The sequence below is a fragment of the Hibiscus syriacus genome, unplaced genomic scaffold (assembly GCF_006381635.1).
Source record: "Hibiscus syriacus cultivar Baekdansim isolate YM2019G1 unplaced genomic scaffold, ASM638163v2 tig00111427_pilon, whole genome shotgun sequence".
Taxonomy (NCBI): domain Eukaryota; kingdom Viridiplantae; phylum Streptophyta; class Magnoliopsida; order Malvales; family Malvaceae; genus Hibiscus; species Hibiscus syriacus.
Genome location: NW_024063088.1, coordinates 2,951,234 through 2,966,609, shown reverse-complemented (window position 1 = coordinate 2,966,609; position 15,376 = coordinate 2,951,234). Strand labels below are relative to the sequence as shown.

Genomic DNA, 15,376 nt, shown 5'->3' with positions numbered 1-15,376 from the left:
AATACGTATAATCGAACCAGGCCGAAAAGCAAGTTTTTGACATCCCCATTTATTTTTGATGAACTAAATATTGAAGCAAGTTTGCTACAAGAGTATCTGTATACAGCAAGCTTATATATGAATAAAGATTCACAGAATGCATCAATTTAAACAACATTACTCTATATCGAATGACATCTTCGGTAGAAGACCTGTGACTCATTCGAATCAATAATGTATCACTCCTCCTTACATCGGCCCCAGAAGACTTTTCCTCATTTACGACAACTGCACTTCGTGATGGACCATCTTCAGCTGGCTTCGCTTCACTCTCGGTAGCTCCTGAGGCTTCACCACTGTCATCCCCTTCTGTTACTGGAACAGTCTTCTTGAAGGTTCCGACCTTAACATATTTGCTCATGAACTTGTATTCCCAATCTTGCAAAGCGTCCAATTCGAATGGACCAAGACCTGATATGTCCCCGGTTAAATCTTTTTCTTCAAACGACATCTTTGCAAGAGCTCTGCCGGCATCCTTTCCAGCAAACAATGCATAAGGCCCACCTGGTCCATAAAACATTCTGCGAAGGAAGATTGCATTTAGATTACAGCCAAGGGAATCTCATTATTCATTTCATGCACAAATTTTTGCATGTATATAATCAGCCATACCTTGTTAAAATGACCACTTGAAAAAGTAAAGCAATACTCGAGTCTTCCCAACATAAGAGTATTATCAGTTGCACTAAACTTTGACACTTACAAAGCAAATGACCCTAAACCTGTGCCAGTTGATTACCTTTTCCACAATTTACAATAAATTTTAATACACCGTTTGAACAAAAAAGCACAAATTACTAAATGCAAATAATGCAAAACACTCCTATAGGAATAATCGAAGAAAATCTAAGCTTCAGAAACCATTTTACTGTTAGAAACATAAATTATTTAAATCAAAAGTGAGCCAAAGCACATTGTGTAGCAATAAAGTTCAGTTACATAAGATCGACAAGTTTCACTCAACCAACTTCAAGTCTTACCTCAAGCTCTCTTTTTCAACTGTATCCATGAGGTGAATGAGCTACTGTTTTAGAGATAAAATATGCGAAAAGGAAAAAAACAAAAATGATTTGTGATCTTGTCGACACTGAAAATTAGCGTTGTGCTATGTGTAGTTGAGAAAACAACATTGCTGCTCCTCTGTTTGCTTAATTGAATTGACAAACTACAAAATGGTTGTCCCTTGTTCCCATATGTAATAGGGTAAGGGGAGGTAAGATAGTAGGCTGTCCCCAACACCAGGTTGAGAGCAGCTTCCATAAAAGACCTCCGAATTATGAAATACCCTCCGTAAAACTCGATCCCACGACCTCAAGATTAAAAATCTTGTGCTCTACCAACTGAGCTGAATAGTCATCTCTGAATTGACCAACTAGTTCTCAGTAATAGAAACAGGCATGCATCAATTAACATACAAAATCATGTTAATGTCCTCGATTTCGGGAGCAAGGTAAAATATCCAATGAAAAAGAACAGCACCATGTTTTCAACTGTCATTCTCACTCGATTAAACATGAGATTCAGGGTCGAAGTCTCGTTTAAATACACAAGGAGCCATGTACTAAAAGATTCACAATTGAGCTACAAAGAACCTGTTTAGCAAAATTCCTCACAGTTTATCACAATCATCTCAGGATTTTGACACTGATCATCCAATATTGAAACAATCAAATGCAACTCATCACTTGAATTACATATACCAACGCATTCATAATATTTTAATTGTACAATATGATAGAAAATCCTAGGCGAGTTAAAGAATCTTTGCATTCATCAACCGAAAATTTAAAAGAAAAGAAATCACCATAGAAATAAAAGGCTGCAACCAGCAAAGCTCTCAAGATGAACCACGAATTAAAGCAAGTGGGAAGTAGAATGGCATAAAATAATTATATAAAAAAAACTCAAAAAGCAGTATCTAAGATAAATAAATCATAGCTGATGTTCCAAAAATAATTTGAAGAAAGACCCAAAATTTCATACCCAAAAGAAGAAAAGATATAAACCTGCTTTGAGAAACATCATAAATCTGGCCTTTGATGGCCATGAGAAGAGGCTTCTTGGGATCCGACCCATCATATTGCTTAAGCTCCTCCTCGGTTACCTCGCCCAGCTGAACCGGAGGTGGGAGCGGCTCCATCTTATCCTCGAAAGCCCTGGGCCGTTGATGGTGAACATAGGACGACCCGAATAGACCGGTTATTACATAGTAAATGGCCCACAACAGGGCAAGAACCGTGAAGAAAGTGGCCGGAGATAGACCCGTATACGCCGTTATCGCCTCCTTCAAAGTCTCCCACAATTGCAAAGCCATAGCCTAGATATTTTTCTCTTTGGTTCAGCCATTTTTGTCTCAACTCAGTGTCCGATACAGAGTCCTACGGAGTTTGGTCCTAAAATAGCTGGCATAGTATTAAGTGTCGTTTGGTTCGATGGAATGTTTATGGGTGAATTGAAATCTGTGAAAGAATTGAAATCTGTCAGAAATTAGAATCCAATTCTATATTCTGTTTAGTTGGCAGTAATTGAATTGAAATTGAATTTTATATTATGTTTGGTTCATAGACATGTCAGATGAAATTGATTTCAGTAATGTAAAATGATAAGATTGCTTTTCTTATTTTTTTGCTTAATTTTAGTTTGTTTTATAAATTACATGTAACAATATATTATAAAAATTAAAAAAAAATTAATTTTATTGACTGATTATTCATTTTAATAAATTATAAAAATCATGCTAATAAACATCATAAGGTAAAATCATCCCAATTAGGGATGATCATAGGTCGGGTTGGGTCAGGTTTTTGGTCCACCCGAGAACAAGGAAACTTCCATCCGAGACCCGACCTGACCAAAATAAAGTTTCACCCGACTCGATCCGAATATATGAATTAGAAACCCGACCCGAAATAAAAAAAATATATATTTTTATTCAATAAAAACAATGACTTAATTGAAAAAATATATATATATAGGGGTATTATTGTAATTATTCCTAAATATATAAGGTAAAATTATATATTTTTTGGGTCGGGTCGAGTAGGGTATTTTTCACCCTAAACCCGAAACCGACCCGAATATTACACTTAAAAAAACCGACCCGACCCGACCAAAATAAAGTTTCACCCGACCCGACCCGGCCAAAATTAATTTTATTGATTGATTATTCATTTTAATAAATTATCAAAATATTTTTTGTTTTTAATATACTTTTAAATGAAACAATTAAATATTAAATTAATTTATTTATAACTAAATTTTATCATTATAATCTTTATATGAGTAAATCTTAACTTATATAAATATTTTTTATCAGTTATATAATATATATTGTAGACACCTATTTTTTTGTCCGGGCCAAAAATATTATTATTCTTATTATTATTTTTATTAATTTATATTACAATTATTTTGCAGGGCTCACATGCATTTACTTGACTTCAAGGCCCGACATTCTTATAGGTGCCATTGATGAACTTGATTGGCAAGAGGAGCTTAAAGAGGACTGATTTCCTGGTTGGAGATAAGCTGGGGAAGGTTCATTTGATACTTTTTATTTTGATGTGATTGTTCCCAAGAATGCTTCACCTGAAGAAAGAGTTCGAAAAAGAGGAAAAGCTAAAACAATGTTGATCAATGATGATAGGTTTAAACAAAAGGTTATTCTCAAAAAGGTTAAGTTGGTGTACAAAGAGCTGAAGAATTTGGAGATTATGAAGAATGGTTTAATTGCAGGCTCTCAAGAGCAGCCCCTGAGACATGTGCTGAGTTCCTAGGAAGTTTTGTTGCTGATCAAAACAATTCACAGTTCATCAAGGGTAGCAAGTGGTTTGTTTGGAAATTTGAGAGAGATCGAACGCTTGCTGATTACTTGAAAGATAGCAGCTTCCCTTTAAAAATAGAGTCTGTCATGTTTGGACGTGTACTGCAATGTGTGTAATCTATTAAACGCCCCTTGTTTAAACCCACGTTCCAAACCGCACTCCATTCCATGTACTTGGCCAACAAAGCCATGAAAAGAACAACAAATCAACCCACCTACCCACTTACTCCACTAAACCCACATGCCAGCATAAATCAAGGGGGATAAGGGGAAATGAAACCAAATTAACAGTTGATTCACCTTCTATTTAACCTTTAAGCACCGTCTTCGTTAAGGGGAACCACAATCAAAGAATTTCTTATTTTCAACAAATTCAGATAGAAAAATATACAGAGGCGGATTCAATCCCTATAAGAAAAATCATCTCTAGTTCCTTGCACGCGACAATGGCTTACGCAATCCCGCCTTCAATTCCTTCTCAATCTGTTTGTAGGCCAAAGACCATGAAGCTCAATTGTTGCTGCGCTTTCGCCGCCAAAAACGCTGCTAAATTGCCCATTCTTCTGATAAACCCTAAGGATCCATTTCTCTCGAAGCTCGCTTCTTCCCCCGAGACGATTCTTAACCGTCCAGTTAATCCCGATACGCTGCCGTATTTGGATTTGTTTGACTCTTCTAAGCTCATGGTTACTCCTGCTCAAGTGGAAAGATTAGTGTCGTACAATGAACATAGGCCAAAAAGCCCTCGGCCGGACTTACCTTCATTGCTTCTTCACGGGAGAATTGTTTACATTGGCATGTCGTTTGTGCCTGCGGTGACCGAGCTTGTAGTTGCTGAGATAAGGTATCTTCAGTGGATGGATCCCAAGCAACCAATAAATCTTTACATAAACTCTACTGGATGATGGTGAAACGATGAGCTTTGAATAAAGAGATGTGATGCATTTATATTATATATCGTTTGGAGTTGTTACGTCATATGCTATATCATTTAAGACAAGAAGTAAGCCAAGTTGTATTGAAAGTTGGATCTCGGTATTTCTTTCTGTAGATTAAATGAATCATAATGATGAAAAAGAACAAGGCTAATATAAACCCGAATGACCTTTAATCCTTTAACAATATCATTTTTTTCATATTTTTACAATAATATTCTTTTTTGACCCTTTTTTTAAGGAATTCTAACAAATTAAAAGTAAGTAATTTGAATCGGATTTTTTAAAATATTAATTTAAATTTCAATTTTCGCTATTAAGACAACCGACAAATTAATTGGTACCGAAAGGGCAGTATAAAGGTGTTAATCATTCCTTGACTGTAACCGACTCCCGAACCCGATACATTTATGGTAAAATGCAGATCAAGTAAAATGGTGTCAGATCAACCTAAATATTTTTTTAAATGGTCGGTTAGGACTTGTTCAAAATTAACATGCGGGGTAGAGATCATGCGGTTAGGACTTGTTCAAAATTAACATGCGGGGTACAGATCATGTCCGAGTAGGAATAATAAGCATGTGGGGTAGATATCATGTGGGGTAAAACTTTTTTCATTATCATTTTGATTATTATCTTTATCTCACTAACTTTTTTCCCTTTCATTTTTGTCTTCTTTTATTTTATTTTTTTTTCATTCAAAAAGGTGTTGATCCACAAAAAAAACATGTTCGTTAACCATAAATAATTTGCATTCATGGACTTGGGGTTGTAATACAAGAGGTAAAAATCACAGAGGTCCAACTATGGTCAGAAAAGACTCAGAAGGAAAAGCGAGACACTCTGCAAGGCAATTATCTGTCACGAAGAAGTAGTGCCCACAATCTAAGAGTATACCACTATGTTGCATTGTGAATGACTCAAAATGGACTGGGATTTACACCAAGGACATCAAAAGTCTACTTTTCGAAAATGGTTTGGCAAAGGTTGCTGGGGCAAGACGAGAAAAAAGTTGTTGACCTGGAGAGTCCCTTCAAAGACAACAAGAACAAAGCGATAGCTGAAATTGGAAGCCATTATTGACGAATTCAAGAAACAAGCAAGTGAGCTTCATATAGTTCCCTTTGATGGAGGTTTCCAATGGCGCTTTCGTTGGGAATAGGTTCAGCGAAGGATGAAATCCAGAGATGCAGTCATTCGAAACTTCGTGAAGCAAGTACAAAAAAGCAGCTCGTCACTTTCACAGTTTAGCCAGAGAAGCTGGAGTTGTTCGACAAGGTATTCAACTGGTTACAGATAACGGCAGAAGACTAGTCAACCTATTCGAGGCCTAGAAGACTTAGTCAGAATGTACCTTAGGATGTTTTTGTCTCTTAAGAAATAACACTTTTGTCCAAATAAAGATTATTTATACTAACAGACATGCTTTCGGATCAATGCTTAACATTTCATGTATTTTTGCATTTTGCATCTACATTTTATTTTTAAGCATTTTCATAAACATGAAATCACTTCACGGAGGATTCGATGAAGTGGTCTTAACCACATGACACAACATGGAAGCAAGATTTTAATAATTAAAGAAAAAGTTGAAATCAGTACAGTGGGAGCCTGATCAGCTGGTTGTAGGACTGAGCCTGCCAGGATGATCTGAGAAAAGAGTCCTCATATCCTAAGGGCTACGATATTGAAGCTGTGTGCAGTTACCACATAGGAAGCTCTAGACATTCCTCTGAGAATTATAAGCATTGAAGTGCAAGATCCAAAACCTGATGCTTTTAGGGGCATGGAAAATCGAAGAAGGGGCATTGCATCTACCATTTGCACTGAGAGAATTGTTTTGTTTGAACACGTTTTTGATCTTTCATGTTTGCTTAATCTTTTAAACGACTGAATTCATACTACCTTCTAAGGTGGAATAATTGAACGAGTTTTAATCTTTAGTTCTTCGAATATTAAATGAATTAAATATTCTTTTAATTCTTCAAGAATTATAGATTTTTGACATATGGCAAGATTAGACCTCTCTTATCCTGTCTAAAACCCTAAACTAAAATACCTTGATTCTTTACCCAAAATAACTCATGGTCATTACCAAAAGACCATATTTGGACATTACCTCCCTTTGAAACTTTTGAACATTGCCTTTATCTTTTAGATACACTAAGAGTCATACCCATACCTTTCTTTGAGTCAATAAAGTCACACCATTGTCTTTTTAGACTCAAATTGACATTTTTATACCATTAAAACCTAAGGCATTGAGTTGTTCATTTGAACATGAGCATTCTTTTAAGACGCAACTTGGGGTATTTCACAGGGAGACTAAACATTGAGACATGTTGGGAGCAAGAAGCAAAAAAAGGAGAGTTAATTCAAAATAATTCTATCATACATTAATTACATTGTTTTCATGTGAATAAAATTAATTCTGAAAATCTATCCCCCTGACGATACCTCTTCTGCGAGGACTTTTGTGTATGAGATGCTGAATGACTTTGTATCATTTATCCCATATATATATATCCCTTATTGTCCCTTTTTGAGCCTATAGTATTTTTCTTCTGATTCAATCCTAACCAAGGATCACCCTCCACACTGGGGGCAAAGTGGAAGAAATCTGCTCACATGAGTGAAGACATCAATCCAGAGGAGATACCAAAAGGTGAACCAAATGCCAAGTGTGAAGATCCAATCAGAACAAAAAGAGAAAAGAAGAAAAAAGAGAAAAAAACAAAGAAAAAAACAAAGAGAAAATAAAAAAGAGAAACAAAAACAAAGGAAAAAGTGAAGAAAAAAGAAGACAAGACGTATATGCAAAGATTCTCTCGATTCACATGACGCATCGAGATTTAAATTATGAAATTGATCAAGTACAATCATTCCAGAATCACTATATCACTTCACTCAAAGATCATAGAGCATCAAGAGAGAAACACATACGAGCATATTCAAATTGAGCAAGACAGGATTGAAGACATCAGAATGAATTGATCCTTGGTTCAATACCCTGAAACACTTGTTTGGGCCTACTTATCCTTTATTTCATAACCATAAACCATGGACTACATTACGTGCCTTAAAAGTCTTTTCTAATCATACATGGATTTCTAAACAGAAGAGACTATCTTCAAATTTCATCCCGCCCATCAGGATTAATCTTTATTTGCAAAAGTTTTTTGAAATCTTTAATGGATGATAGAGAAAAATAATAAAGGGGGTTCAAGATATAAATTCTAAATGACGTCTTGAAAACAAAGGGGGATTCGAGTTATAAACCTGAAAAGGTGGCTCAAATATAAAAATTATGTAGCTGAGGCGGTCGCATAAATTCCTTGATAAGGCATCGCACATTCCGAGTGTGACCTCGAAAGCTGGGAGTTGGAGAACACTTCCCGTAGATGAGCATACAAGCTACCCCATCAAACCAATGAGTATCAAATAAACAAAAATGCTAAACCTTTGACCAAACACAATGACCTGAGACTTTTTTATCCTTTCATTACTTAACCATTTCCCAAAGATAGCTTTGATATTGACACTTGTCAAATAGTTATAATTTATTGAAGGATTAACAATGTAATTAATTCTTTAATATCCAATAAACTCTAGTTTTATTATTCGTCTCAATTGTAAAACCGAGAAAGGGGCAATATTTTCAAAACTTTTGATTAAACATTTTTCAAAACTCTTTTAATTAATATTTTCAGAACTTTGAAAATAAAAGAGAAAGAAAAACATTTTTCAAACAAGACAATCTTTCTAGAGTGGATCTTGGTAAATGACATGTGGCTCTCAGACACAAAGCTCATTCTTAGAATCAATGTTGAAGTAAGAAATGATGAACAATGGGGGCATCTTTGAATATTCAACATTAAATGTTGGGGCATTTTTTGAGATTCAACATCGAATATTGGGGCATCTTTGGGAATTCAATATCCTGATGCGAATTATCAGATCTTCTGAAGGCATTTCCTCCATATGCAGGAACAAGCAAACAAAGAATGAGGCTCTATCTAAGACATAAAACAAGAACTAATTCGTTGTGCATATATATTAGACATACTTAAGAGCATCAAATTGATCATTTGTTTGCATACATACTTTTTTGTAGATTTTAGAGTCAAGTTTCAACATCAAGACGAAAAATACTCAATTCAAAAGCACCTTCATAAACTGATGGTGGTTGCTTAACTCAGCAGCGAGGTGTTGTGTTGTGAGTACTATAAAATTATACACAAATAATGTGCAAGTATTGTAACACCCCAATTTAGGGGTTAAAATTTCGTATGATATTTATAAAAATAGTATAAAAAAAATTTTGGTTATCAAGGAATTTTGAAAAGTTTAAGGACTTTAAGTGTAATTTCGTCCTTCATTGATTTTAGTTAATATCATTCACGTGGGTTGTTCATACTTTGGTTGATATGAATTGTTTTTTTCTATTATTATTATTTTATTTAGATTGCCATGAACCACACAATTGAGATATTTTGAAATTATTTGGGGTATTTTATGAGGTATTACCCGTGCAATAGATGGAACCAAAATAAACCTCAAACCTCAAACTTATCTTTATAAACCCCAAACAAAGAAAGAAATGACGAAGAAGCTCGGTCACAAGAAAACGTTTGGGTCCAAAGATTCAGATTTCATTTTTTAAGATACCGTCAATGAAAATGTTTCCCTCGTCAGTAATAGCAGCACAACTCGAAAGAAGCCTTATCAGATGTCTGTCGGTGGTGAACGAATCCATTATTGTTCAAAGAAATCAAATAAATTTTGTTAGATCTATGACACTCGATGATTTTTTGGATGATCGGAGGTCGGATTCCTGATGAGGAACTCGAGGAGGCTAGAACCATATATTTGGTTTTCGGACGACGATCGATAATGGCAATCGATGTTTTGGTCATTGGTGTTCAAGTACCGGCCAGTGAAATTTCCTTGTTCATTAGTAGATTACAAATTGAAGCTTAAAGAAGAATTGAAAATAAATGGAAAAGAAATGATGAGAGCACGTGGGTTTTAGGAAAAAGTTAATAAAGGATGAAGGGTAAATCACAACATGAGTAGTCCAAGTTTGGTGAGAATTCAACATTTTCTTCTATTTTCTATATAGTTATGAATGTTGTTTAATAGTTTGAATGAGATTATTTTGGTCAATTGTCTTGGTAACTAAGTATTAAATTGGCCCTTTGAGTTTTTAATTTTGTCAGTTATATCCCTCTGTTATAGAAATGATTTTTTAATAAGTTATTTTTATGGCTAGGAAATTTATTTTGGATTCGGGATCGTATATTAGAAGGTTCAGGCTCTTGAGAAAAAGATTTGAAACTAGAAATTGAGTTGGTGAGCTCAAATTCAAGAGTTATTGTTTGGGTTTTGTCGACATCTTGAACCCGATTTCGAAGTCCGTTTCATCAAATTAGAACCCGAATTATTAGAAGTTGAATTAAAGATCGAGGGCGTTCGAATGGAATTTAAATGGTCAATCAGTATGGCACGAAAATTGAGGTAATACATTAATACCTCGTTATGCTTTATGGAACATGTTGATAATGGATAAATGCATGGATATATGATTGGTCTATTATGCATGTTTGATTATGGATGAACTCGAACCAAATACAATTTAAGTGATAAATTAGTTAAAACTTTATTGAATTACAAGTTCTGTGATTAAGTGATAAAGGAATCAGTCTCGAATATGTAAATTATAATTTATCTCATTAAAGGCACTTGGATGATAAATTATGAGGATACTTCGATTAGGTAAAATTATGAAAATACCTTTATGATGTAAAAAGATAAGAATTGACCCTGAAAGTTGGATAAAAACTTTGTAAATACATATTGATCTGATGAAACTACTGATGTGGATGGAAATGCTAGTTTTGCTTAGAAAATCTGGTAACAGATTTCTTAACCCAAGATGACTTGTACAAGATACTAGAAGTTTGATAAGGAATAATCTAAAGTTTAGAGATTATCCGAAAAAGCGATTAACCCTAGAATTTCTAAATTCTAGTTATCTGTGTTAAGAGTTTTAATACCGAAATTACATGGTTAAGAAATTAGAAATTACCCTTGAGAGGGAAAAGTAGCCCGAATTGATCCTGAATGGAAAAATACTCAAGAATTCATGCCTAAATCGATGAATTACTAGTTTCATCATTAAGTTCACACGTTTATACAGATAATTCCTAATAATCCGTAAATCTCTGAGTTATGAGTAAATACATAAATAGTAATTTATCGATGGTGCTCTTTTGTCGGAATTGTTCGAAAGGACTGAGGTAAATGATAAATTTGAATTAAATAATAAGACCGGATGGAAGGAAAGGATGGAAATACCCTAGGTCTATAAAATGACCAAAATACCCCTGTAATGAAAATGATTCAAGAATATCACTAAGCCCAGGAATGAATAGATCTCATCAAGCTTTGAAATGAATGAAAAAATATTGAGCACCAAAATAACCAAAATTTTCTTATGGCCTATGCTAAGTAAATGTCTTGGATTAATTAAGGAATCCAAACAAATATAAGTGCTGAACTACTCTTAAAAGTTATAGAACTCAACTTAAGTGAGTTGACCAACGCTAATGCTATGTCAGTACCTGAATAGCATATTTACCACTCGAATCCTGGTTCGTCTCCACAAGTTTGGATCGATGATAATTCTTGAAGACTCAGCTCAGCTCAACTCTAGAGCTCATTCAATACTAAGAAGTGGATATTCATGATTCAAAACAACCACGAATACCAAAAGGACTTTATATGACTAAATTAAACTGAAAGAAAGTAAAATATGTATATAAAATTCAAAAATGTTTGAATTAATCTGAAAAGCTCTGAAGTAACCAGGATAGACTTGATTGCTAAACGAGCTGAGTAACCTCAATGACTGAGGATTAAATAGGTGATTGGATGAGTTTGGAAACACTGTTGAACTTATAAGATAAAATGTCTTTACGGATCATGAACCATGAATCAAGTACGTCTGTATTTCCTGATATCGTTGAAACATGGAAATAAAATAAAGACCGTTGGAAGATCTATTCATCGATAATTACGAAGATGATTTATGGACAAGAATTGTTAGTATTAAAGAGTGAATACTCTGGAAGGGCATTGAATGAACTTGTCGACATACATTAGTCTTAGAGTTGGTAACTCGAGTTGTTTGATAATCTGATTGATCAATATAATGGGTATATGTTCTGAATCTGTGTTTTCTCTCTTATCAGCTCAAATCACTCCGGTCATATCTGATTCGCACAAGTAACTCAGATGCAAAGGATTATGGATACCCTAGATTGGTTGAGTAATAGAATCACTCTCCATAAATCTGAATCTAAAATTCATTCGGTATAAAGGTTCCTGAACACTTTCCTGATGCACATGAATCATAGTGGAATTCTTAGGTATCAACATTAAATGGTTGATTAGATCAGTTAGTAATTGATTCTCTTCAATAGAATTTTATTCCTGTAATCCGATCAAATTGCATAAGCTTCATGTTATCCATACTGATAACTACAAAATGCCTCTGAAAAATACTTGGATACTCTAGTGTGTTCCATATGTACTACATAACTGTTTTATATGTTTTGAAATGAGTTTTAACAAAATTATGGATTTACTAGTTTATGAATCATGACAACATGGTATGTGATAACTGGTTACGATTTTCATCGAAAACTATGAATTATTATTGATTTATGGACCATGAAATATACTGGTTACTTATGGAACTGTTTTATTGGGATATTATATGGGTAGACTGGAGATACAACTCTGATCAAGCTGGAAATTTCTTACGGACCTAAGGTGATCCTTGGGTAGGCTCTTAGGCCCCAAGGCACTCCCTTGGGTTAATCATGGAACTACTTATGGTTTACAGGTGGAAATCAGTTATACGGTTTATTTCATTATTATGATTATGACATATGACTGGATAACGATCTAGGTATTACGATTTATGGCTAAAATTGATTTCTACTGGATTTTTATATGGATAGGATTCTGGAGTATGGAGGGACAACCCTGATCTAGCTGGCCTTATGGACCTAAGGATACCATTGGGTAGGCCCATAGGCCCCAAGGTATATCCTTAGGTTGGCTCCCTTTCCTGTGTGCTTAGGGTAAGCCCTACAGACGCAGTTGGGGAACTGTATAACGGAGTTGGTTGGAGGGTTCCACTATGGTTTTAAAAAGATTTATATCTTTTCACTAGTTTTGATTGGAACACACTATACATCGTATTCGATCTCCTAAAAACGTGATACTATGAAATGTTTCCTATGAACTGAGATATTCATGGCTTCTATTCGATGAACTACCAGTGGAACCTCTGATTATCCCAAAAATTTGTATGCGTCTGATTCAATAAGGAAATTATGGCTTTCTATTTATCTACATGTCCTATAGCATCATCTGGTAGTTGTGTGTTACTGAGCTTTCCGAAGCTCACTCTATTACTCACCATTGCAGGTTAAAAGAATTGTACCAGTACAACTATCGACATCAATAAGGGAGTTATTCCGGCATTGCTTTCGGAGAATTGTACATGTGATTAGGGGGCATACAATTGTATTTTGTTTTATATATGAGTCTGAAAAGCTGTTTTATTTCTGCATACTGATAAATGATTTTATAAGTTTACATGTTCTAATAAAAAGTTTTAAATTTTCCGCTATTTTTACAGTGGGTTGCTCCGGTGGCCCTAATGTGACACTTCAGATCAGATCGGGTTATCCGCATCGGTCTGAGGGTGTTATAAGTATATACAATCGCTCAAGTAATAAAGTAATGAGTGAGTATCATATCCATAGGGATTGGATGAAATTACAAAAGTCTAACCAAAGTAAAGCACTACTCTATCTATGTATAGTTAGTGTTGACATGTACAATGTCACAGTAATAGAGAGTGTATGTTGGTGGGTATGGATTAATGGTCTGATGGTCTAATGGTGTAGCAAATGGAAATACAGTGGCAAGAGCAGATGTTTAATAATGAAAATGATAAAATGTCAAGGCAATGAAAAATGGTAAAAACAGTAAATAAATAGTAAATAAATGATAAGTTGATAATCCTCACACGACAAACTTTCATTGGAATGAATGGTAGGGATTGATTTAAGGATGCTAAACTTATCTCTCAAGCAGATTTAATATATTTAAACTTCACTTGCTTGATAGGGTTTACTGAAAGTGCTCTTACTATCTCTAGTCAAAGAAACCTTAACAGAATAGAATGCCACATCATCTGCTCTCACTCTCAGCTATAACAATCTACACTATTGACACTATTGATAAAAACTATCCTTTTTAGTCGTTAAAATCATGTCTTAGTCTCTCTCGAGTACTAAGGGATTAGGATATAGTATTCCTAGGCCGGTTCAAAGCTTGTTGAAAATAATATAGCCCATTGCTTATTAGGATATTGTCTTGTGTTTCTCTCGAATACTACAAGTATTTTTAGCTAGGTTTCTCTCGAACACCTAACCTTCATCTAAGAAATGGACACTCTCATGCCTCTTACAAGCTTAGATGATGAAGCATGTATAAGCAAAGCAAGCAAATAGAAAAGATAAACATAAATCCATCGTTAAAATAAAGTTTAAACATCCATTAAAACAACCCCACCAAATAAGGTTAAGTCATGGTGGGGTTCAGGTTAAGTCATGGTGGGGTTCGAATCATCATAGAACAAGCCATGAAAATATTTGTTCCAACAACCCAAGAAATAATAGAAAATAACAGCAAAGGGAAGTGAGAAGAAGCCTTCGACGCGCGCCACCAGAAGTCTCATTGGCCACCACGAAAAGCCTTAGCTCGCTAGCTCCTATCGGATGCCTAGCTCGCCACTCCTTGGAGCTTTATCAGTGGAGGAACACCACTCAAGGAAGAAGAAAGGGAAATGGTGAAAAAATAAAACTGAAATTTTTATCTACTCTACTGTATTGCGTGTCTCTCTCTCCTTTGTGAGGTGTAATATATAATAAAAATATCTAGGGGTAATTATGAGGTTTTTGGGTGCAAAATACCCCTCATACCCTTAGAGTCACACCTTGTACGTAAACCTTATCCTCTAGGTGGCAGTGGTCGCTCAGCAGGCTGTTACAACCATCATTTCACGTGCAGAGCCAGCTGTCCTCGTACAAAAAATATCTTTTTGTCATATTATGCACCAGAAATACCAAGGTATTTTAATATGCTTCAGCAACGTGTGATGACATGGCATTCCTTCCCAAAGATACCTTTTGCTTACTATTTCCTGCACACCATAAACAACTGCACATTTCTCTCATACATCACCTTTAAGAGATAAAACAACAATACCACCAAAAATGCAACTATATTATCATAAAATGACTAAAATGAGCTTTTAAACAAACAATAATTTAAGTGAAAAAGGCCTTAAATGTAGGCGTTTTAGAAAGTTAACACACCCCAAACTTAAGTTATTGATTGTCCTCAAGCAATGAATAGCATTTAGATAAGTAGAATGTCATGTCAATTTTCAAAAATAGAACAATATGAAAAAATTGAATTTCAACCCTCAGAAAAA

General features: G+C 34.8%; 1 protein-coding gene and 1 pseudogene across 1 annotated transcript; one reads left to right on the top strand and one right to left on the bottom strand.

Annotated features, from left to right (window-relative positions):
• Nucleotides 1-49: 49 nt before the first annotated feature.
• LOC120163001 (membrane steroid-binding protein 2-like) lies at nt 50-2,395 on the bottom strand. The gene is made up of 2 exons (XM_039173037.1): nt 2,046-2,395; nt 50-560 (listed from the first exon to the last, which is right to left on the bottom strand). The coding sequence occupies exons 1-2, from the start codon at nt 2,351-2,353 to the stop codon at nt 50-52; spliced, it is 819 nt and encodes a 272-aa protein (XP_039028968.1). The 5' UTR covers nt 2,354-2,395.
• Nucleotides 2,396-3,510: 1,115 nt separating this feature from the next.
• LOC120163137 lies at nt 3,511-4,792 on the top strand (annotated as a pseudogene).
• Nucleotides 4,793-15,376: the final 10,584 nt, after the last annotated feature.